Source organism: Simochromis diagramma, unplaced genomic scaffold (assembly GCF_900408965.1).
Source record: "Simochromis diagramma unplaced genomic scaffold, fSimDia1.1 OVJJ01000816.1, whole genome shotgun sequence".
In the NCBI taxonomy this organism is placed as follows: Eukaryota; Metazoa; Chordata; class Actinopteri; order Cichliformes; family Cichlidae; genus Simochromis; species Simochromis diagramma.
In genome coordinates this window covers 4826583-4851889 of record NW_024386908.1, presented here as the reverse complement: position 1 = coordinate 4851889, position 25307 = coordinate 4826583, and the positions used below count along the sequence as shown (strand labels likewise).

The 25307-nt window shown below is 41.8% G+C and overlaps 1 protein-coding gene across 1 annotated transcript; it reads left to right on the top strand.

The window, feature by feature from the left end:
• The first annotated feature begins 11778 nt into the window (after window positions 1–11778).
• On the top strand, window positions 11779–25167 carry wnt7ba (wingless-type MMTV integration site family, member 7Ba). The gene is made up of 4 exons (XM_040035076.1): window positions 11779–13288; window positions 14415–14641; window positions 19556–19827; window positions 22712–25167. The coding sequence occupies exons 1-4, from the start codon at window positions 13206–13208 to the stop codon at window positions 23189–23191; spliced, it is 1062 nt and encodes a 353-aa protein (XP_039891010.1). The 5' UTR covers window positions 11779–13205; the 3' UTR covers window positions 23192–25167.
• Window positions 25168–25307: the final 140 nt, after the last annotated feature.

Here is a 25307-nt window from a genome sequence, read left to right as displayed (position 1 = left end):
AAAACCCAAGTGTCAAAAGCGAGGGGACGTGGGAGATATTTTAATAGCTAATAATTTGATTTTTCATGCTGGGTCATACTAGTTTAATGTAAGGAAATGAAACTGTAATAGAGTCCGTGTACTAGGGGAAAAATGTTTTCCGAGAGAGTTTGTAGGGGAATTTTATGATTGGACTAAAAATAAATAGTGCGCATCTTTAGGTCTAAATCTTTTTTTTTAATCTAAAATTATTTATAATAACATGGAAAGTTCATTAAATGTTATACTCCTTACACAGAGCTCTGCACAGTCACTCTTTAATAATGTAAACACACACAAAAGTGGCTTCCCTGTAAGATTTAACCTTTTCCTCAGGTATGTTACTGAGAAATGAGATTCTCTGAAGGCAAGGATAAAAAATTAACTTTTAATATTCCTCTGGAATGTGTAAGAACACACTCCCTCACCATCAACTGCTCAATGTAAATTAATAAAGGGGGACCAAAAAGTCAATTATTAAGGGAGCTAATTAATTAAAATCCTCCCTTAAAAATCTTTGTAATAATATTAATAGGAAGAAAAACATTAAAAACAGCAGGTGGAAATATGTCAATGTGATTATTTTGTGGGAAAAAACTTAACACTAGTAACAGAAGTTGAACAGAAGCATGTTTGTCCCTCAGTTCGTGATCAAACCACTGCTTGTGTTAGTTGTTTTTTCTAAGCTCTGTGCACATTAGCACTGGAGCATCACACTGTGAACTAGCAGAGTGTGCAATGAGTGCAAGTAAACCTGTATTTACAAGCGTACAGAACACCTATATTCACGAGCATGGAGCCATACTATAGGATTAGGAGTGTGTGTGTGTGTGTGTGTGTGTGAGAGAGAGAGATGTTACAGCTCAGCTGCCTATGGCCTGAGAATGTAGGCTATAGCTTACTGGGATTAGAAGGTGACACGAGTTCATATTATTAAGACAAACACACACATATTTAAAGCTGCAATAGTTCATGAATAAAGGCTGTGTGTAAACTTTTATTAACTAAAGCCAATTATAAAAAAAAATAGGGTAATGTTTTTACTTACAGTTGTGATGTTTATAACTAATATATATATATATTATAGAGATGATAATATTTTATTAACACACATAGGCGATAGTAATTGCTTAATATATTATTTTATGTAAGCGAAGAAACATCAAATTCTTATGTAGGGCTCGGGCTCATATTTGTTCTCACACACACACATACAACCCTGTTATTTAAATTTCTTAGATGTTAATAAACATATTCATTGTAATATAATATATTAGTAATTGTGGTCAGCACAGAAGTGTGAAGTTATTGTGTAATGTAAGTATTCTGTATTTTATTATTTCACCATGTCCTTTCTTTGTAGAAAAGCATTTTTCATAAGGCACTTTTGAACTTTTTTTTCTTTGTAATCACCTTTAGAAATGTTTTCACAGTTCCTTAAATTTTGTAAATGGACATGCTGAAAATATAAAATACCTTCAACAGGAAATATATTTAATTATTAATGATCTTTTTTGTCTGTTTTCCCTCAGAAGTGGACCTGAAACTATAAAATCCCCACATTTCCTTTGCCTGGGAAGAAAAAAAAAATGCTCCAATAATAATAAAGTGAGCTTCAGGTAAAACAAATATTAGGAGATGTTAATGTCACTGGTGGATTTGCTGCAGATGTCGTATTTGGCACTTATCATCCAAAATTTTACACCCAAATTGACTTTTGCACTCAGTACTCATCAATGTTTCATTTGACTAAATTTGAACACTCACTCGCATCAATTATGTGAAAAGTATTGACGAGAGAAAAGCACCGAGTCCCGCCATTAACCTTCTTTTACGGGACTTTTTCATAAAATCGAATCGGCAAAGTGTCCGAGGAGGACGGGCGAGGAGACGAGATGGCGTAAACAGTGTTGAATCTAGTGGAGTTGGCCAGGGTGCTCTATTTGGCACTTCTAATTTGCAATCAGACCCTCTCTTTGAGCCCACGTCTCCAGACAGTGTGGATGGCAGCTGAGACAAAGCTAGCATTCTCCACCGCCCAAGGCCCCTCTTAGTTTTATTTCAGGCCACTGCTCTCAGACACAGACCATTCTGCATGGAGTACCCAAAGACAGCAGCCACAGAGAGGGAAGAGGAGGAAGGAGCAAGTTTGGAGGAGGTGTGGAAAAAAAGTGGGAGGAGGCTTTGTCAAGGACCAAACTGCTGTCTGTCTCTGTCTCTCCCTCCTCCACCTACCCTCCTCTCACTGCTCCTTCCTCTCCTTGGATGGTACCCCTGGCCTGGCCCCCACCCCCGCCCTCAAACTTACTGCAGTGCAGTGCCACGCCCCACCTAGTACCACGAAAAACACTTGAGACATGATCGATCACACCACTCAAACCGGGGCACGCCAATCATGACCTCCTTCCCCTTCACCATCTCTAGTTTTTTTAGCTCACGGGAGCAAAAAAGCTCTTTTGAGATTAGCATGCCGAGTGTAAGAAGTTTGATAAACTCCTCAACAGCTCACTTCGGCACGCGCACCAAATGGGTAATACACGGCACATCATCTCATGGTGCAGTTGTAAAAGTGAAAATTGAGTCACTCTGGTGGCAGACTTTAGTGCCACAGCAACCCAACTCTTTGAATACTTTAACTCTTTGAGTGCGACAGATTTTAATTTGGCAGGGAAGCTGGTGTCCGATCGGCAGTTGGCACAAGTTCAAAGATTGGAGTCAGAATCAAGGGTCAAAAAGTCTCCGCTGCCTTTGTGCTTGGTATTCACAAAGTATAAAGTTTTGTGTATGCAGTAAAGCTTGGATGAGCATACTTGTTTTTACAGTAACGCCCTGTTTAAGGAGATAATGAACAGGAGTTAGGGATTTTCTGGGGCTTACAGGGATAACCGTGACGCTGATAATTCAGCCCAATATATATAAATACGTAATCTAACTCCTTTAGAAAAAAAAGCGTGAGCACGCATGCCTGCGCTGTTATCCACACGCCGACGTTATCGCCTCGCTATCAGCAGTCCTGTGGTCGTACAGTTCGTTGTGGCTTAGTTGCCACAGGTAACAGGTCAATGATTACCAAGAGGGCCGAGGGTGTCCTCAAGCTCAGGTCATAGTCAGTTCCCCGAGAGAGAGAGCAGGACAGCAGTGCGCTGCAGCTGCCGTGTGTAACTCTAGGCCTGAGTGTTGAAAAGCGGCACTGTGTTCACATTGGGCATGTGGCCTGTGTCAGGGGGCAGGGGCCACACTCCAGTAGCCGGTGCTACTTTATGAGGAGAGGATGGGATCTTTTTATTTGGCTTTCAAGCAGTCGCCTCTAAAACCAGGAGGCACTAAAACTTTCACATGATGTCGCTTTAAATCCACAGCTGTACCTTCCCTCCTCATCAATAACGTCTCCAAAAACGGAGAAAAGATCTGCCTCGGTCCTCTTTTTTGGTTTGAGCTGATTCCCACAGATTGTGTCACTTATTAGCTGCTTTTCCTGCACTGGACCGAGGAGCACAATCCCTCTCAGTCTCACTCGAACACATAACAATGCCAGGAATGGCTGCATTTGTGCAGTACGACCATTAGGCAACATCCAACTGCCTAATTCATTCAATTTCTCCCTCTGCCGTGCCAGCACAATTGGCCTGAAAGGGCACAGGTGGGGGGCAGAGGAGGCTGGTAGGCTTGCTGCTAAAGTCGCTCGCACAGTTCTAACTGTTCTAGGGGGCTTGGATGGGTTAAAGCACGGGAGCTGGTTGGGAAAATCGTGTCCTTGAGGCGATCCCAGCCGGGCTCGGCAGTCACCCTGACCCTTCTCTCTCTCTGAGCTTGACCCTGACTGTATCTTTAGCAGTGAACGGTACAAATTACTGGATCGCACGGCTCTGCTTTCTCCCCTCTTGAATCCCTTTCTCTTTCTCACTTTTCTTTTTCTCCGGATGACCACAAATAGCCATTGTCGCTGCAGACCACGAGAACAATTGGGTTCTTATGCTGTGGCTGGTCAGGGGATGGGAGGGTAAACTTCGGCAATGACTGCACTAAGTAAATTATAGCTCCAATGGCCTGTGTGGTTTGGAGAGGCTGCGCTTTGTGAGAGGTCCTGCAAGTAAAACCACCGGTTCAGCACATTCGCTGCACTCTGCAGCGAAAAACTGACGATAGCATGGCAGACTTTTTTGCATTTTTTTTTTTGTTTCGCTGGTTTTTCTCGATCTACCAGAGCGGTTCATAGTCGTGTAAGCACTTTGAGCTAACACTGAGAGCTGTTAAGAAGCAGTTTGAGTTTTTGTTTGGAGTCTCTCTGTAAACTACATCTTGTGAAATGAATAATTGCATGACTGCGGGGCAATGCAAGATTGCCACAGTCCGGCTCCTTCTCTTCCCCCCCCCCCCCCCCCCCCCTTCCCTTTCTCTCAGATCGAGGCTCCGCCTGTCGACTGTCCTCCCGCGCCTCCATCGCTCCACCCTCCCACCCTATCCCCTTTCTACATGACATCATCCGCACATCTGTCGTCCCAACAGGGTGCTGGTGACACAGACAGGCCACAAAATTAGTAGAGTTCCTCCCTCTGCCTTTGTCACCATCTCTTTCTTCCCCTCTGGTTTTCTCTTTCTTGCTGTTGCTTTTTGCTTTCTCTCAGCGCTCCTCGGTATTCCTTTCTTTCCTCTCTTTATACTTTCTAACCCCCACAACCATCACCATGCCCCCACCCCTTTCTGCATTATGTCCTGTAAATAATATAGCTGCATGCTGCATTACATTCTGCCTGTTTCCTACAATATGGCACGTACATTTGAGCAGGCAGGAAACAGCCATTAAACTAAATGATCCGTGAGCTTCACCCCAGCCTTGACCCATGTGATTGTGAGCAAACTCAATCAGCAAGGTCAGCACTAACACGATGTGACTCTTACAAAAGACTTTTTTCTTGACTTTCTCTGATTTGAGCTAATAGGGCCTGCTAAAACCGGTTAAGAGGTTGCGGTTGTATCAATTTGTGCGTTGGTTTTTTTTGTGTGTGTTTGTGTGTGTTTGTGTGTGTGTTTGTGTGTGCGCCCGAGAGAGAGTGCAAGAGGAAGAGAAAGAGTGGGAGCGATTTCTAGTGTGTTTCAACAGTCAGACCCAACCCATTAAGGGCCAAGTATTTTCAAGGGAATAGAGACTTACAGAAGTATAACACATGTTTGATTCCCAGAGCCCCAGTGCAATAATTCTTCACACATGAATTACTCACAGATCAAATCAAGTTGTACTGGATCACACAGCTGCGCTGGATTTACAGGTCTGCTGATGTGTTAGTGAGCGTTCACATCACCATTCACGCTGTTAATACCATCATTAACCAAGTTTCCTTTTAAAAAAATTACACTTCTCATATATTTCCTCCTTTATAGGCGTATACGTGGTAACACTTTAAGTAAAGGTCATCAGTACAGGTGTTCATCATTAACTACTTGATTATTAACATCCATATTAGTTGGCTCTTAATAAAGAACTCTGAATTATGGATTTTTACTTTTTTGGGGGGCCAGAGCTTTTACATCGACTATATATAAAAGATGGACCTACCCACTATGACATCACCCAGTGGTTACTGAGGTCCTGTTGTGAAGCCTCAAGCTGAGAGTTTGCTCTGCCATCACATCTTCTTTCAAAATACCATTTTAGTGTTTAGTTTGAAACAACCTGTGACGAGTGAAGGGAGAATCTGGTTGAGAAACACACAGTAGACAATGTGGACCTTGCTTTATCCTCCTTTGGACTATAATGAGACCATAATATACAATTATAAAAAAAATTGGATGTATTCAGTAAGGTTTAAAAGTAATGATTAAAACCACAAACTTATCAGGAAAGTGATTTGTAGAGGTTGTAGAACGAGGAAGCTGAGGGCTGTTTTTGCAATTCTACACAATCAATCATTTAGAAAGAATGCACATGTAAAGCACCTCTGAAGACCTGGAAGCTGTTCATCTATGAACTGCCGTCTATGGACGTTGACCGTTTTCTTTTAAGCTATTTTAGTGCTCTGCTTCTTTAAGAAATCAGCTTGGTTACAAATTACATTTCAAAGTCATATTTTTTAGTAGAGCTGCATGGTGATGCCTTCCTTTTTTATTTTTAGCTAGAGTGTGACAAGTGAAAGTAGCGCCATAAAGACCTGGGATTGTATGGCCGAACTCTTAGATTCCATGTCCAACAACAGCTAGCAATCAATCCCACAGCCCACACTAGACAAGCTATTGGCATTTTGCTAGCTCTGCTCTGTCAAGGTTACACACACTCTGATCGTTAACTGAAAAAATCTAATCAGCCAGTCACTTGGCAGCAACTCATTGCATTTAGGTATGTAGACGTGGTCAAGATGGAATACTGAAAAACTGAGCATCAGAATGAGAAAGAAAGGTATTTTAAGTGGCTTTGAATGGTTGTTGGTGTGTTGGTGGTAGATGGGCTGGTGTGGATGGGTTACTGTCCCACACAACCCTCCAGGGTTTAGAGAGAGTGGTCCGAAAATAGAGATAATATCATCTGGGAGAAAATAGCTGGTTAATGGAAGAGGTTAGAGGAGAATGACCAGACTGCTTCAAGCTGATAAGAAGGTAACAGTCACTCAGATAACCACCTGTTACTACCAAGGTGTGCAGAAGAGCATTTCTGAGCACACAACATATCAAACCTTAAAGCAGATGGGCTACAGCAGCAGAGGACCACAGCGGATGCCACTCCTGTCAGCTAACAACATGAAACTGAGGCAATAATTTGCCTGAGCTCACCAATAATGGACAAACTTTGCATGGTGAGTGTCGATTTTTGCTGCAGGATTCAGACAGTAGTGTCAGAATTTGACATTAACAGCATGAAAGCACGGATCCATCCTGCCTTGTAGCAGCATTTCAAGCTCATGCTGATGATGTTTTAATGGTGTGGGAAATCATTTAGTAGTAGTACTGAAATGAACAATAACTACTGAATGAACATATTCTGAATTAAAAACAATCTGGACTCATTTGAATAATGTTAACACATGCGGTTTTGTGTTTTGTTACACAAAATACCCCACCCACCAAGGGAAAATTTCGACACTTTTAAGTGGAAAATGAACAAAGCATATTAGAATATTCCAGCTATACAACAACTTTCTAATCCATTATATTAAAAAAGCAATGATTAGCCGGATATTGAGGAAAACTCTTACTTGATGCCCTGCTAGCAGCGTATTGATCATGCAGAATTCATCTTAAAACGTGCTCTATAATCACACAAAAAAATCATGAAAATAATAAGCTATTAATATGCCTCCTCCCAGGCGACTCGTGACTGCCGAATCTTGTCGAAATACAGACAGCGAGGAAAATTAAATGACATGTTATTAGTTGAAAGTCACTAGGTGGATGTGAGAGTGTAGTTTTGGGTTCCTCGTTTGAGTCTGATCGCCATCAAAAGACAGCCACACAGAAGGCAGCAGATGGGATTTGAACCTCGGATTACACAGAGGGGGAAGACGAACCCCGATGACCACCACGTATGACCTCCGCCTTTTTTTCTTTTCTTTTTTTTTGTCCTTGCTTTATTTTTCTGTGGATGTTCATGGATTAGCACTTTTGAAAAAAAAAAATCATACTAATAAGCATAATTGTTTAGGAGATACAAAGTTGCAAAATGCCACTGTGTGGAACTGCAGGGCAGTTGGAGTTTGCATTCAGAGAGCACTTTGTGTGAATTCAGTTTGTTTGTGTAGCTGCTGTAGACACCAGCAGATCCGATAGAAACCAAAACCCACTGTCAATTTCTAATAACAGGCTCGTGTTTCTATCAGAGAAACAAGTAAACCAAAGTTTTGGTGAAGGTGGCTCCACACACACACACACACACACACACACACGCTGCTCTTTTAATTTCCGATACATTTTACTAAATTCCAGGTCTTTGCTCCTTTAGCTGATGGTTAAATAGAGTGCACAAATATTTCAATTTTGTCAAAAAGTGCTTGCTTTTGTGTGCTCAGCGGGGGGACTTTGTGAGAAGTGGAATATATGTTCACTAAAGGCGCACAAATAAACACGACCGTTAAATTTTGAAATTCTGATGGCAGGAACCAAGATGGTGGAACGACTGAGGGGTGGTGGGGATGATGGGGGTGGATGTACGGCGTTGAAACAAGGGAGTAAAGAGCCCCCTTGAGGATGTCAGACACACACAACATTACTAGTGACACTGAACCACACCAAGCTCGCTGAATAATCGCCGGACACGTGAAACAATATCGGCAGAATCAGAAAGAGGAATTTTCTCAGCTGCGCGTTGCTTAATGTTCATTAGAATCTAAACAGTGGGGGGACCGACAGTGCTGCAATGAAATAAGGAAACAGTGGTTAAAGTAAAGTTTGTTCTATATCAAAAAGTAGGGGATCTGCTTTTTTGTGTGAAAGACCAGAGTGCTGGTGGGAAGAGGACAAGCTTGACCCAAGCCAGAGAGGTTTGACCTGAAGTGAGAGCTTCTCTGGTCCTTTGTCTCCCTCTGCAGCTCTAGCTGGGTAAGGACAGATAGAAGAAGCCATTTGAAAACGGAAAAAGGGGAAAAGTCTTGGGGAAAAAACAAAACAAAACAAGTAGAATTAGAATAAATACTTGGGAATAAAAACGCTGCATGATTGCTACAGCATAAAAGTACATAAAGCTTCCACTTCAGTCATTAGCGAGCAGATTGTTGCAAAAATCTTGGCAGTGTTGCAGCGATTCCAAGCAATTCATATTTTTGAAATAACAATAAGATTTTAAAACAGAACCTGTTAGTCTCTTGTTTCTTTAAATTACAAACTCATAAGGATAAAATTCTCCCCTTTTTAGCTTCTCATGGTGGTGAATTCGAAACCCTTCCCGCCATCTAGCCTTTCCCCCCACATCTGCAACATGTTTACAGCTTGAAACGTGCATTTGTGCACCCAAAAAACCCATAAATCTTCTTTACATAAAAGAGATCATTTCTGAAGGCGTTTATGTCCCTCGTGTCACCGTTAAAAAACACAGCCCTGCCATAATCTGCTCTGGAAAAAGGTTCAAGATGCTTCGAAGGCAACGACTGCGCGAAAAAGTAGAAATGTCGCCCGTCAACGTGGAAATAATTTCCCCTCCTGTCAGCTGTCGAGTTTTGGGGGATACTCAGGACGGTGTAAATTAGATTTGATTACAAAGTAGTTTCTTGTAGCTGTGTCGTAAATACTCTCTTGCTTCTTCACCCCCAGGCCTGGCTGTGCCTTTTTTATCTCTGAAAACCCTTCACAGTGCAGGGGGTCATATTCATTTCACCAACCGCGCCTCAGATCTTTTGTGCATTCTCTCATGCGTCTTACCCCATTACACATATAAGCACCATGTGTTTGTCTCGCATTATTAGGGTCTAAACAATGCCTCTGACATTGCGGTTAAGCTTTAAAGTCACTCGAGTTGCATGTAGCAGTGAGTTAAAATGGCCCATATGCACTTGTCTGAGCTAAACAAATTGAACCCATCAGTTTGTCTTAGCAGATCAGAGACACATGCCATATGTTGAACCGAGCTCTTTGATGCCTGTCTTTTCCTATGAGCTCAAATGTCACATTTTACATATAAGGCTGGCAAGTCAGTATTTTACCCAACCTACCTTCCCAACCCCGCGCTGTCACGATGTTGGCATCATCAAAAAATGTACAATGTCAGAGTAATAACACTAATCATGGGATTGATTTGTGGCCTCATGATGATGTGTCACACAGTCTAAAAATGTCCCGTAGCTGTATTTTTATAGTTCCTGGAAAGCTACGAAGCTTAAATATAAACTTGGATTCATGGTAGGTACAAGAATGAACACATAGTTTAGGTTCACCTTTATTTTTCTAGGAAGAAAGAAGTGTTAGTAGGGTTAGGCCTCCAGGTAGACCTCCACTGGGGATCTGCTCCTCCTCATTATTATCTGGTGGGAGTGGGTCCCTGGCTTCAGCACAGCAGTACATTTATTAAAAGAAAGTCATGGAGGATTTTATGTGTACAACACAAAGCAAAGATGTTTTTTAATAGAAGCTGAGCTATTTTATGCGTCTCTTATTGTCACTTTGAACAGTCATTGTCACAAAAAATCCCCCAAAATACCACTTTAAAAAAATAATAGCAATCAATGCCCAATATCCAGAGCTACAGTACAATAGATGCACAATTTATCAGTCCCTCCCAACTAATACACTGTCTATATGAGCAACAACACCAACAAACAGCTTATTGGATGTAAAATAACACACAGGGTTCATTATACTGGGCAGAAGATCTCTCAGACAGCAATAGCTCCCCTCAGAAAGAGAAAAGACGGTGGACACATACTTTGGATGATTGCTAAGCCATCCAAAGCTTCTAGAAATAAAACAATATATCACTTTCCTCCCTGCTGGGCTAAAGCATCACACTATCACTGTCTGGGACTTGTAAAAAAAAGATGTGGGGAAAAACTTGCAACATAACTATCTTCATGAAGTAGAAAATGTCGACATCTTTACCCACCAATAGTTTACATTTCATTAGAAAAAGTACCTTCTTCTATACAGTTTACTTTTAAGTTAGAGAGAGAAATTTAGCACACAAGGAGCAGAATGAAATGCTGTGAAAGGCAACGTTAAGGCAGGGACACATTTCATCCTCTGAAGGAATGGATGTGACATGTCTGGTGGAGGTGGTATATAAATAGAGAGGTTGCAGTGATGTTTTAATGCTGGTGATGAAGCTCAGAAAGACATTAAGGATAAGATTGGCTACACTGAGTCAACTCAGACTGGCATGGTGACTGTGAAGCAGTTTCACATGAATTTGGTGCTCTGAGTGTGATCCTGTGTGTGTTTGCTATTGTTCAGAAAAATGTAAGATAATTTGTCAAATGATTAATATTATATTTTACAATATTGTTTCATTGACATCTAGGATTTGGGGTTTAAGGAAAAGAAAGGCCCAAAATCCCTCAGAGCCCTGCAGACACTATGAATAATGTGGACTTTTCAGGCCTGCTTCCAGCTCGAGCCCTCCGCTGCTCCCTCCCCGCCTGACTTCCAGATCCGCCGCTCATCGTAAATGACGTGAACAATTCCACAAAATCAGTTCCCGTCAAACTCTTGACACAATCGCACCAAAATTCCGTCTGATTTCGAGTCGCTGACATCACAAACTCGAGCTTCAGCTGTGGATGAGGAATTCCTGCGTGGCCCCGTGCTTCCCGTGTCTCCCCGTTCACCTCGCCTTCTGCTCAGAAATATGAAAAGAAACAGATATTGCCGCGCGAGCGCCAGGACACTGAGTGCATGCTGTGTAAGTGCTATCTTGGCTTTGGAAATTGTGGTTTTAGGGGGATTATTTAGACAGAAAGAGAGAGGGCGAGGGAGCATGAGACAGGGAAAAAGTGTTGAACACATACACAGAAAGGTCCAGTTTACAGGAAAGGCTGCATGTAGCTACATTATATCTGCCTGCAGCTAAAGTTACACACACACACACAGTCTGAGTGGGCACAACCATCAGGCCCATCTGACACGAGCCAAGGAATGAAAGGTATTTTATTTGAATCACTGCTATCTTTCGCCGGTTGCCACAGGGAATTTAAATTAAGCGGTTCATTTCCACAAAAATACCCTCAATTACTCCACTTAGTTTTGTTCACATGATTGATACCCTGTTCAGTAACAGATTTCTATCAATATTATCTCCTTGTGGTCATTTCATCAGTTCAAGTAAATCTTTGAAAGGCTCCATTTCGGCCTGCAAAATGTCAGCAAGCCAGGAAAATATGCACTTTATCCTCTCCCCTCCTCTCCGTCCAGTCTGTGAGACAGACCTATAAAGCCTAGCCCGAGTGCTGGTGAAGATCTTTTAAAGGTAGACGCAGCTCCTTTTGTTTTCACAGCACTTTTAAGTACAAGTGTTTGCCCTTGTTTGCACTCCTGCATGCATTCACCACACAGAAAATTGTCCTGATTAATCAGTATCTTTATTTTCTGCTTGCCCACACTGAAAACTAATCTATAAACCTCTTTTGTTAAACAGTTACAGCAGTTCTCTGTAACTCTGCAGATGCAACACCAACTGCTGCGCATTCTGGCACCGGTTATGTAGCTGAGTGACATTGTTCCTTCATGTCACCACATGAGGGCGTGTTGTCGGAGGGTACAACCACAACACAGCTGGAAGCTTGAAGAGTCGGAGACACTGCAAATCTGAAGCATTTCAGCAAACACCAACCAGCTGAGAGAAACTGGAACTCCAAGAGTTAAGTCTCTTTGGGAGTGCAAGTAATGGTTATTAAAGCCATTTGTTTGGTGATACCCACAGACAGTCGCTAAAAAGCTATTCCAAAAAAATAAATAAATAAAAAAAATAAGAATAAAAATATATATGTATATACACTGCCAAAAACCCAGAAGATTATTATTTTTAAAACGCTGAAACCAATTTTGGGTAATTCAAATATGCAGTTATTCACTGGCATTGTTGTTTTTCAGAGTTAACAATATTACTGGTTGAGTTTTGGATGTGCTGGACTTAACTGTAACCCTGAAGTGGTCACGGGTCCGAGCACAAAGGGGGGATGAGGACAAAAAGGAATAACGAGAAACACATTTAACTATTGACTGCCACAAAAAAAAAACCCAAACAAACAAAAAAAACCTTAAAAAAATATATTTTAAAAAACGCGAGAAAGAGAGCAGGGTGGGAGAGGCGTGGACGTGGGTAGGAGGTGTGTAGGGGGTGGGACACAGAAGGATGCAGGGTATGCAGCCTCATCCCGGGGGCTGGTGCACCGGGGAAAAAAGGCCACCGTCTCTCTCCCCTCCAAATACTATAACAGTCTCACTTTTGGAGACGCATCCGGACATCCGGAATCCCATCTGCCTCCCCCCCTCCCTACCCTCTCTCCTCTCTCTCTCTCTCGCCTTTAACACCTAGCCCGCTTTCAGTCCAGGTGGCAGAGCGCACATCGGCCGAGGGATGCAGACTCTCATCTCCAACAACACACGGATAGCGGAGCTGGGAACAGCCGCCGACAGCCACGGCTCCGTTAGCTAAAGAAGGCGAACAGCTCTGCATTTGCGTGGACTCTAAAAAAAAGGATACATTTGTTCTCAATTCTTCTTCTCCCTTTTTTTCTTAAACCCAAGCGAGCAAATCAAGCTGTGTTCAATGCGCAACCATGCTCATCATCTCATCTCGCAGTGCGCTGCTGTCCGTCTACTACCCACAGATCTTCCTCATCCTCACCAGCGGTAGCTACCTGTAGGTTTCTTCTGAATGAACACATGTAATTTCTCCAGCAGGTAGTAGTGCCTTGTGCGCAAATTAGCCAATTACGCACAGGGAAATTGGACTAAGAGAGAGCGAAGTTTTGTTTTGTTTTTAGTGCAGGTGTTTATTACAGCTGATTTTTTTTTTTTTATTATGATGATTATTATTTTTAGCTCAGCATTTGACTTTGCAAAATGAAGAAATCCGACTCGTGCTTGCATCTCGTTCTGGTGTGGCAGAGATTTTATTTTAGAAAGTGGGGTAAAATGAAATTTGGACTATCCAGTCCCTCAATATACGGGAAACATGGGGAGGAAATGCGTGATTTGTGACGTACAGTTAATTTCATTTTATCCTATCATAGACTGCCAAGGAACAAGAGCTGTGGATTTTTCCTTCAACATATGGCCACGTGTGTCATTTTCCGTCTCATATTGAGTCATAAAGATTGAATGAATTCGCTTGAGTGTATGCATGTAGCCAATATTTAATCGGCAAGATTTGTGCACGTCCTAGTGTGTGCGCCGCTGATGAGATGACCTGCCCTCGTGGATTTACACATTACACCAGAACCACTTTGTCATAGAAGCACCTCGTCAGACAAGGGCCATAATTGGAAAGCAGCATATGGAAAAGCCTCATTTTTGGATTACTCCACGCTTTGCCCACAGGCCCAGGCCTATGTAATGAGCTCTTTTCTTACAACATTAAAAGACCCAGACCCTCACAGAGAGAATGATTGCTGCACCATACATGCCTCTCATTCATATTAAGGGCAGGTTCTGAAGCCTTAAAGTAGCTGTGCTGGTTCATGTTTTATATAATATAGAGAAAGAGAGGTGGACAGAAATGTCTGAATTTGAAAACCAGTTTTTCTAATTAAATACGGCACTTCCTTATGTCTATATAAGAGTCCATTAAATCAAACATGATGAGACTTGTGTTTTTATTTAGTTATCTTGACAAATGTACCCATTTCTCCTCTTGACAATAACATCTTGATACCCAAGCAAGGTTTAAGTTGGGGGAAGAATTCAAATCTTTCTGATTTCACTCAGATTTCAGTTCCATAATTTCTATTGTTCTCTCTCACTAAGCCCCATTACTCTCTGCCTAGGGCGTTGTCTTCTGTGGTAGCTCTGGGTGCCAACATCATCTGCAACAAGATACCTGGACTGGCCCCACGTCAGAGAGCCCTCTGTCAGAGTCGCCCCGATGCCATCATCGTCATTGGTGAAGGTGCCCAGCTGGGCATCAACGAGTGTCAGTACCAGTTCCGCTACGGCCGGTGGAACTGCTCAGCCCTGGGAGAGAGGACCGTGTTTGGACAAGAGCTGAGAGTAGGTCAGTCTGGTTGAAAGTCAGCTTCTACAAGAAGTATTAACAGTTTTTCTCTGCATAGACACATAGACTGTATCCAAAAGATGGAGGCAGCCACTGCATGGTTACCTAAAGATTGTAGATACGTTTTTGTTTTGCTTGCACCATGTTGGATTTTTTGAGCCAGAGGTGACTACATAAAGACAAGCAAGTCAATAAATAAGTTATCAGCTAATGGTAGCATACTTGGTTAGCAAGCTACAGCCACAAAATATACTGCTATACGAACCTGCAAAATCTGTGCTAACTAACATATGCTAGAATTTAAATTTCTAATACTGAAGCAAAAAATATTTCATGAGATAGACATCACAGCTGGCCAAAATAGTTTGTCAGTTAATCCCAAGATAACTAGAATCAGAATCCTTTGTCAATGCTCGTTTCAATCAAAGAGGCCGTGTCCCAAATTTTAAGTCTTAAAAAGATCCAAACAGGTGAGTTAGGAAATATTCTGCTTTCCGACAGTTGTTATGAAGAGGAAAATTGGCTTTAGAGACTTAATCCGTGTTTCGTATCATGCTCTAAACATTGTTAATTTCATCTTTAATGCTGGTTATTTCAAAACCGAGTCAGTATGGACTGATGTATGCGTTCTAGATACCTCGGCACTCGAATGTCAAAACTTGGGAGTGACATCACTCCAGAGTTAGCACATTCCAGAAAAAGACAGGAAAAACAGCATTTGTTTTGGTTCTTAGCAAGGTAGAGCCATGCAGGTATTACTAGCAACACTGCATAATGCATATATTTGTTTTGTGTTACAAAACACATTCATGGATAGAGCCTGAGTGCTCTGAAAATGCTTATTTAGTGAGTCAAAAATACAGAATAGTGGTAGTACAGATGAGAAGTTTACCGTTTTTCTACTGTTTATGTTTATTGCTGCCATCTCAGGGTATGTTGGTCTGCTCCGACTTTTCTGAATGGTAAATCCAAGTTGAGGGGGTTTTCCACAAAAAAATTCCAAATCACAATTTCTGACTTATTCACCATGAGTATCTTTTGGAGTCAGCCCCTAGTGGCCTTTAGAGGAACAGCAGTGTTTTACACTTCCAGTTCTACCATGGAGGTTGCTGCTTGTAGATTGTAGAATATGTGAAAAGTAGGCTGAGACTGAACGGCTTCAAGGACGAGACAGGGGTGTTTGAGATACTGATATAGTATCAAGTACAGATTGACAATATTTAATATAATATGACCTATTGAGAGTAAAAAGGTGATAGAAGAAAGTTTATTGGCTAACATTTTACAACAGTCTGATTAAATTAAATAAGGTCCAACAGGTGGAAATGATAGATGTGATAACAGGTGGACTGTTCAAACCAAGCCCAGCCAAGATTTCCCATCACTGAAAGTTGAACATCAGCGCGTAGACGAAGCCATTCTTCTTGCCACGAGAATCTCTTCTCATTCTTCTAGTGTTGCCTTTGAACATCCTGTCACTATTGTCAGCGCTGTGAGGAAAAAGTTGGAGCACTGATGAAGGCATTTCTGTTTGGAGCTCCACACACGAGAACAATGAATGAACAAACTCCAACTCTAACGGCTTTGCTAGTATTCCCAAAGGGGATTTAAGCGACTCTGCTTGCCATGCATCGTGGTTGATGGGGCAAAGACTTTCTCTGTGAAGCCTCGCTTTAGGTCCATCTCTGAAAGCGATGCATAAACACAGACACAAACACACCTCCCCGCTTTTAGTCCACATTCTTCCCAGTTTTATTCCTCACAGGAGCGTGTTTGCTCCTAATGTGAACCTCTCATGTAAATCACATTGTAGTTGGAGCTGTTTTGTTGCGGTCTCGCTGTGGGTTTGGATGCACGTTTAATCTAGCATCTCTGGGAGCAATCACTTTCTTCAACATGGGAGACGGGCAGACGAGACGTCTGGATCGCTTTATTTCTTTTGTCAGAGGAAATGTCTCTTTTCTTTTGTGGTGTGTGAACAAGACTCAGACTCAGACCTTACTTTGATCCTCGCGCCCTTTCCATGAGGAACAATTAAAAGACTTTATTTTAATAAGAAGTAAACTAGTTAGCAGGCTGCAACAAATGTGTGAGCTTTCTAGATATTTTGGGGGGGGGGGGGGTTGTAAAATAATTTCTTGTAAAATCACACACATCTGTCACCTGATTCTTACCCATTTTCTTTAGTCTTAAAGACAGAAATGTGAGCTAGGGTCTTAGCCCCCTCTCATGTGGCCAATGTGCCATCCACCACTTTATTTGATTGACCTGCTGAGCCTGTGAACTCATTAAATGTTGAGAAAGACCAGCGAAATTCATGCAAAACCACTAATTGAAGTCAGCTCCAGGAGCTGGATGGCAACAATGGAACCCTGCATGCACTGCTGTACAATCAAAACAAATCACAGTGCGAAGAGATGGCTGTTTGGCTATTGAATGCGCCTGATGCCTGGAGAAAGACTCAACCATACAATATATCCGAATGGGTCGCAGATTCAGCCTGATGAGAGACGACTAAAGAGTTTGTTTTGAGTTATGGAACGAGCGAACCGCAGGCCTGATGGTTTGCGAGAGCGAGTTTGTCAGGTTGGAGGCGCGCCATTAGAATCGCCTCCACCAGAGACGCCATGGATTAATACTCTGGGGCTGCTCAGAAGAACGGAGGCCCGGCATTATCCTGATTGGTGAGCGGGGATATCCTGTTACCAGCTTCTGTGCCAATAAATCCATCCCCTTTCTGCCCCCCTCCCCCACCCCATAAATATCAACGTGTTTATTCTGAAGTTCAATTGGTGACACGCAAAAAGCTTGGAAATGGGCACATCTCAGTCGAGCCTGGCCACAGATTATTTCAACATGCAACACACAGCGGTATCATTTGCTGGAATGATGCGGACCGCCTAAGACAGAGACAGAATGACACTTGAGCTGCGTGAGAAATCCCATTGATGAAAAACATTAAGCAAAGTAACTGCGAGTGCTGATCTTTAAAGAAAAAAAAAAGCTCCTCCAGTCAGCCAGTAGATGTCACTTGTGTTTTCTTCACCATGGTGATCACTGCTTCAACAGTTACCGACTAACTGTGCAGATCAGCGATGGAGCATGAAACAAGGCTTACGGAGAAAAGATGGAGTTATGAAACTGTGCCTTTACTCTTAGGCTCATTATTTTGCCTCTTACAGTAAATTTACGGAAGGCATTAACAAATACTGTTATACACCACTGCTCTCCTTCATATTTAATCATGTCCTTAAAGCAGTGAATATTTTTTTTCTCTAAAGCCAAAGAGCAGCAACCCAGCTTTGCACTTCAATACATTTTGAGGGCTTTTGCCTTTTCCGGAAAGCTGGAAACGAGGGACTAGAGAACTTGTCGTGAAATGCAACAAATGTTTGGCTGCTGGGGTAACCTCATAAAATTGAAAGGCCTTTTGTCTGCCCACACAGAAGTGTTTTCTTTTATTTTTGCCTTGCGTGTTATTTGACGTCAAGTCAAATCAAATCATTACAAAAAAGAAGAAGGACACTACAAAGCATGCACGGTGACCAAGCTTTACTTGGACGGACCTTAGGACAGACTTCACAGCTAAAAGAGAATAAAATAATAATAAAAAGGAAAAGTTAAAACAAGACAAGTATATGCAAATGCCAAATATTCAGCCTAGTTTAAAAGCCAAAAACATAAAATGTGTTTTCAAATGATTTTTTTCTTTTTTTTCAAAAAAGAACGCTAGTTTTGGAGAGGTCCTGATTTAACTCTTTACCCCTTGAAAGCCTAATAGGAGGAATCCTTGAAGCTTAAAGGTATCCCGAGAAAATAGATCTTAAGCGGTTTGGTGACCTCATGGTAATTCTACCATAGGTCTGCATAACCTCTAATTGAGCAGAGGGCTAATTAGCTAAAAGGAGTGACTTGGTAGTGTCAAGGAATCAGTACATCAGAAGTGACTTTCAATGGGTCAAGACAAAAGCCTTTAAGCTTACAAACATGGGCCACAGTCCAGAAATGCTGAATGCTATATTGTCTTTAAGCCCAACTTTTTCCTGATAGTAACACTTTTTGCTAAGAGCATTTGAAAAGATGTCAGAAAGACAGAGAATAATGTCTTTCTGACATCTTGTCAGGTTGCTGCCTTGATAAAAATGAATATAGTATTGAAGGGTTCTCTGTTAAATCTTTCAATGGTCAGTTCAATTCAGTTTTTCAAGTAGAAATGTTAAAAATCCCTTCAGATGTGTCCTCATGAGCTGAAAGGTATGTTCCACTACATTAAGATCAGGTGACTGATTTGCCCATTCTCTTTGCCTGGAGAAACTCTTGGGTTGCTTTTGCAGTATACCATAACAATGCCTCCACCATGTTTGATTGATAGTGTGGTACGCTTCGATCATGAGCTGTTCCTTTCCTTCTGCATACTTTTCTCCTCCCATCATTCTGGTACAAATTCATCTTGGTTTCATTTGTCCAGTGATTTCTTTCCCAGAACTCTGCAGGTTTCTTTTGATGTTTTTTGGGAAAGTCTAATCTGGTCTTCCTAACCAATCTGCACCTTAGTGTAAACGCTCTGATTCTTCGATTTTTGCATCTCTTGACTGTAGACTTTGACAACAGCAACAGGTCCACCTGTTCTTGACTTTGTTGTGAAGTTGTGAAGAGGTTTTTCTTGACCACGTAAACATATATTTCAGTTTTCTTCTGTGTTGGTTTTGGTGTTGCTGAACTGGCCAGTGCATTTATTCTGTTTAAGAGTGAACCAGGTTGCTGATTTGGCCACTCCTAAAGTTTCTGCTGTCTCTCTGATAGGTCTGGTTTTTCAGACTAATGATGGCCTCCTTCACGCCCATCAGCATCTCTATGAACCTAATATTGGAATAACAATGGATTCGGTATATTAACATGATTCTATTTCTTCAGGCAGCAGGGAAGCAGCGTTCACTTATGCCATCACGGCTGCTGGAGTTGCCCATGCAGTAACCGCAGCGTGTAGCCAAGGCAATCTGAGCCAGTGTGGTTGTGACCAGGACAAGCAGGGCTACAATGACCAGGAGGAGGGCTGGAAATGGGGAGGCTGCTCAGCTGATGTCAAATACGGCGTGGAGTTTTCGCGGCGTTTCATGGACGCCCGCGAGATCAAGAAAAACGCCCGGAGGCTGATGAACCTGCACAACAATGAGGCCGGGCGAAAGGTAACACATGATCACAAAACTCTATCTGACCAGTTGTAAACTAAACAATAAAGCAAATAATAATTAAACAATGTGTGACATAAAATGTGAGGGTTGGTAAGGACGACTCCCAAAAGGAGCTGTGCCACAGGCCTACAGCCCATTCACTGAATTACTAAGCATTAAGTCAGAGTTGAGGATATTATCCCCCGCCCTCTTTCTCAGCGGCAGCACCAAAGACCACACTTCTGCGCCACCACAAATACTGAACCGACCGGAGGGACTTCCAAAAATGCGATAACCACGAGGGGAAAGACAGAGTTTCTCTTAAGACCAGAGCTGTAGACAAACAAGTTACAACATGATGTAATTATGAGCTTTAAGTCATCTCACATTGAAAATGCATCGAAAACAAAATACAGCTCGGTCACCAAGGCAAACAGTCACCTGTCAATTTTGTCATCTGAAAATATTTGTATGGCAATATAATATAAATCTGGCTCAAACCACAATGTAACTCTATACATGCATGGTTGCACAACGGCTCTGGTCAGTTTTCTCGGGCTGACATGCTATTCTGTGGTCTCAGCAAAGGTAAAGTTAATTAGAGACTACAGTTCGGGGATATGAGTTATTTTCCCCAGGTTTTGACATAAAGTTGGCCTATATGTTGCTGTGCTGAAAGTTGAAGTGCCCACAGAAAACCCAGCTCACCAGAACAGACAGACTTGAAGGCCGAGCGAATGCTATTAAGCATTTTAAGCAATGGACCTGCAAATTTAAAATGACCATTTGCAACACACAGAAGTGTGTACACCCCCGCGCAACGTCAATTAAATGTCGAATTATTCAAAATGATGAACTTGTACTAGCTGCTTACTTTTAAGTTGAATGGTCAAGTGTTTGTTCTCATGTGAAATTAAAAACAGGCCGATTCTATTCAAAATACAGGAAACCAGAGCAGCAACTTTTAATAACAGATTCGATCCGTTTTGGCATGAAGAATATCGGTGTCACACAGATTTCTGATGAGATGCTGTGCCGTTCTTTCAGCTGTTGGTGTTCTGCTGGATTCCAATCAGGCAATATACTTGGCCTGGTCATAGTTTTGAGTTTTCCTTCCTTTAGAAACTTTTGTGTGCTTTGGATGATTATCATGCTGGAATATTCGTCTTCTGCCAGTCATTTTGTCAGCCGGTATTTTGGGATTTCCACGGGTAGCCATGGCCCATCTATAAATGTCATCTCTTCAACCTCCTTTGCATTCATTCAGCCCCGTATCACCTTGGAGCTTCACTGCTGGTGTGGGGGTCCCGGACGAGTTTGCGCCAAACACATTGGAACCTATCTAAGGCAAATAAATGTATCTGGCTTCATCTGACCAAAGAATGCTCTCCTAAAACTAATTTTTGTGTGGAAGAGCAAGCAGGACCTTTTTTGGAAGTCATCCTTAGAGCGTGCACCGTCCTTTCGCACTGTCTCAGATGTCATACAAACTCTGACTTTCACTGATAAGATAAACAGAGGCTCAAAAATTACCTCTCAGATTTTAACTAGTCTACAGACTATGGTCTGTGGTGACATTTCAGGAGGTTAGTGGCACTATGGCTGGCTCTGTTACTCTTGATTAGTGCTGCAGCTGTGTTTTGACTGCTTTTGAGTCGGTTACTGATCTTTCTCCATGTTTTTCCAACCTATTTTTCAATTCCTTTGGCAATTCTACTCTATAAGAAGCCATAAAGCAGCCAAGCAGACAGACAGCCCATAGCTTCAACATTAAAAGGGCTGTGGGGGATCAACACTGCTAAAAAAAAAAAAAGAATTAAGGGAACACTTCATTATCATAGTATAACACAAAAATCAGTTAAAGTTTCAGTTATGAAGCATGAACCACTTTGAATGAATTTATCTGCTTTGATTAAAATCAAAGTGATAACATGTGGAGACGATCCTCGAAAAGGGAATGGTTTTGCAGGTGATGCCCCCAGACCATTGCTGTCTCCTTATCCTCATCCCTGTATATGATGTTGCAGGCAGCGTAACGTTTGCCACACCAGTTCCATACTCTTCTGCATCTGTCACATGTGCTCAGTGTGACAGGGTTTGCTCAGAAAAACATGCATAAATAGCTTTCATGTTCATGTTATAGGGCTCTGGCAGTGAACTTCCTGCACCTCTTCATACAAAGGAGCAGATACCAGACCTGCTAGTGCGTTGATGTTCTTACACAACCGTGTCCAGCTCTCCTCGCGTAACGGTCCATCTCCTGGTATCTCCTCCACATTGTTGAGAGTGTGCTGGGAAATACAGCAACCCTTCTTGGATGGATCAACCCTGAATGGGTTAGGATTTACGTACCAGCACCCACAAGAACCACCGAGGACACTAGCAGTAGCCAAAACTGAAGAAAATTCAGTCAGGTGGGATGAGGAGAGAGGAATGGTCTGTGGCCAGCACCTACAAAACCATTCCCTTTGTGGCGACTGTCTTGTTGGCTCTCCAGTGCACCTGTTGTCACTTTCATTGGCACTAAAGCAGATTAAATCAGAATGGTTTTTGCTTTCTAAATGGGCAAGTTTATATCCATGACGTTTAACTGACTTTGATGACCAAATGTTCAGTTAACTTATTTTGAGTGGGGTATGTTCCGGCAGTTAGGCCAACTGGAAGTCAAGGATTTACTCAGTTTGTTCTCATGATAATGAGATTTCTTGTGTGTACGCAATCTCAGGTGCAATTAATTTTTATTGCATTGAGTTTCTATTCTAAGACCTGTGTTTTCAAAATACTCTTTCTTAAGTTCTTTGCCAAGTTTTATTGTTAATTGTTACTTATCCTACTGATTAGGCTTTTAACCACCATGATTAATGTGTACCAACCTAATATCTACTCTCTGTGTGCTCAGATCCTGGAGGAGAGAATGAAGCTAGAGTGCAAGTGTCATGGTGTATCTGGTTCCTGTACTACTAAGACCTGTTGGATCACCCTGCCAAATTTCAGAGAGATCGGTAACCTGCTGAAGGAACGCTACAGCGATGCAGTTCAAGTAGAGCCAGTTCGAGCCACGCGGCTTCGCCAACCCTCCTTCCTGCGTCTCAAACAGGCTCGAGGCTACCAAAAGCCCACAGACACAGACCTGGTGTACCTGGAGCGCTCTCCCAACTATTGCGAAGAGGACAGGGCCACAGGAAGCACAGGGACAAGAGGAAGACTGTGCAACGGCACCTCGAGCCTCGCAGACGGCTGTAACGTGATGTGTTGTGGTCGGGGTCACAACACACACCACTACACGCGAGTCTGGCAGTGCAACTGCAAGTTCCACTGGTGCTGTTTCGTCAAGTGCAACACATGCAGTGAGAAATCAGAGGTTTTTACTTGCAAGTGAGGAAACAATGAGGCAGGGTACCGAGAAAGGAAGGGAAAAGGGACAAGGGTACGAAGGGAAGGGAATATGAGAAGCTGGAATTGGAAGTGAAGAATTTTGGAGGTATTTATTACATTTTGCACATTCTGACATCCCATCTGGAATGGAAAACAAAGTGGAATTTGATTGGGAGCAACAGACATAAATATTTAAGACACGTAACTGCTTGCATGCTAGAGTAAAAGTGACATGACAGTGAAAGGATTTTTAAGATAATATCAGTGACGTATCCTACAGATGTTCCACAGAAGAAGAGAAAGGCGACTGTTGGATCTTGGAAAACGTCTGGAACACGCTAACTGGAAATACTATGAAGTAAGATTGCAGCGGAATGCGTTCAGCTCTACACTGTACTCAGTTTGAACACTGAAAATGAATTATTTATGTCAAAATATTTTTCACACTTAGAGGATGGTTAGCAAATTCACGTGCTCTGGCATTTTTTTTTCCTCTCTCTAATTCATGCGGGCCACAATGGTTTTGTCATATGGAAGCTCAATTACAGCAACTAAACAGCAAAAATAATCTTTTTCCATTTTTTCCTCCCATAAAGGGCAACTTACTAGTGCTTTATTCTCTTTTTTTTGCACTCACGTGGTTATGTTTTCTTTTTTTATGTCATGAGACATTGGTTACTTTGGGGAGCTGTTGGGTCATGGACATACACTCACCGCCGATGCTTTCCTATGCCAAGAACCAAAGAGGCAGAAAAATACACATGAAGTACTTTTAAACACCGTACTTGTCAGTTTGAACGGCACCTCGTCTTGACTGTGTTCACTGTTTTGTTTTTGGAAGGCTCTTGACTTCTGTGAAAACCATGTAAGCCTCATTGGAACTCTATAGAGGTGCAATCAGGTTCAGATACATCCAGCATTCCCATGAACGGCAGAGACGTGGAATTCCACATTCATGGTCTGTGCTTACACAAGGCCTTCCAGCGCGGTTTAGGCCTGCCTGGGTGGATGGCATGTACCCCAACCACACGGAAGAGGGTATGTGAGGATCAAAGGCCTCAAAGCTATTTTTGGACAGAACCCTTAATGTATTCAGAAATGTTTATTTAGGCTTTATATAACTTACAAAACATTTTGAAGAGTATATTTTTATATGAGGAACGTGGCACTTTATGTCATTTAAGGTGGAAAGAAAGTCACTATTTAGGAGTGCTTTCTGACATCATTGTATACAGATTGAAAAGCTTTAAGTTATTTGGAATTTTTGGTTTTCTTCAAGGTTCCTAAACTGTAAATATTCTACATGTTTTATCAAAAGTTGACCAGATCGTCTATCTTCACATGATCCTTCATAACTCAGAGTGGGGGCTCTAATAGTTAGTTGTCAAATCAAAGTAATGCAAAGGCAAGTGGAAACCACTATTAAAGTGGACCTATTGTGCTTTTCCTTGTTTTCTATCACATATATAATGCTACAATGGTGGGTGCTCATATTAAACATGGAAAGGTTTTCAATTAATGAAATCCTGCTTCAGACTGCACTAAACACTTAGTTTTAGTGTGTTTTTCCAACTTCGGCTCTGTGTAGTATTAACTGAGAGGGGGCATCCTAATATGGTCATCTAAGGGACAAATCTTGTATTTGTAAATGGCATCCAATCAGAAGAAAGTTGACTTAATGAGAGGGTTTTATTAAAGGAAATGGATGAATACAAGATAAATAATGATTATTTTGAACTGTGAATCACTCAAAGCTACTCTAGAGTCCAAGTATTATAATATGCAGCTGGAAAACAAGCATAATAGGTCCCCTATAAAAAAATAAAAATAAAAAGGTACATGGAAGGTGCTTATAGACAGTACATGGGTAGTGTAAAACAAAGTGCATGTATTTTGTATTTGTCTTAATGGTGCTTTTGGTTAACAGTTTCCTAAAAGCATAGCTATAACTTAAAGAAATTTAACTAAATCTGTATTTTATTTGTTTTGTTGCAAAATTAAAGTCTGCAACACAAACATTGACAGTTGTATTTCATTCTTTTTTTTACCAATAAAATTTCTAAGGCACCTCTAGCTTTTTTGTTTTGTGTCACAAAAGGCCAACAATATTTCAATAAAAA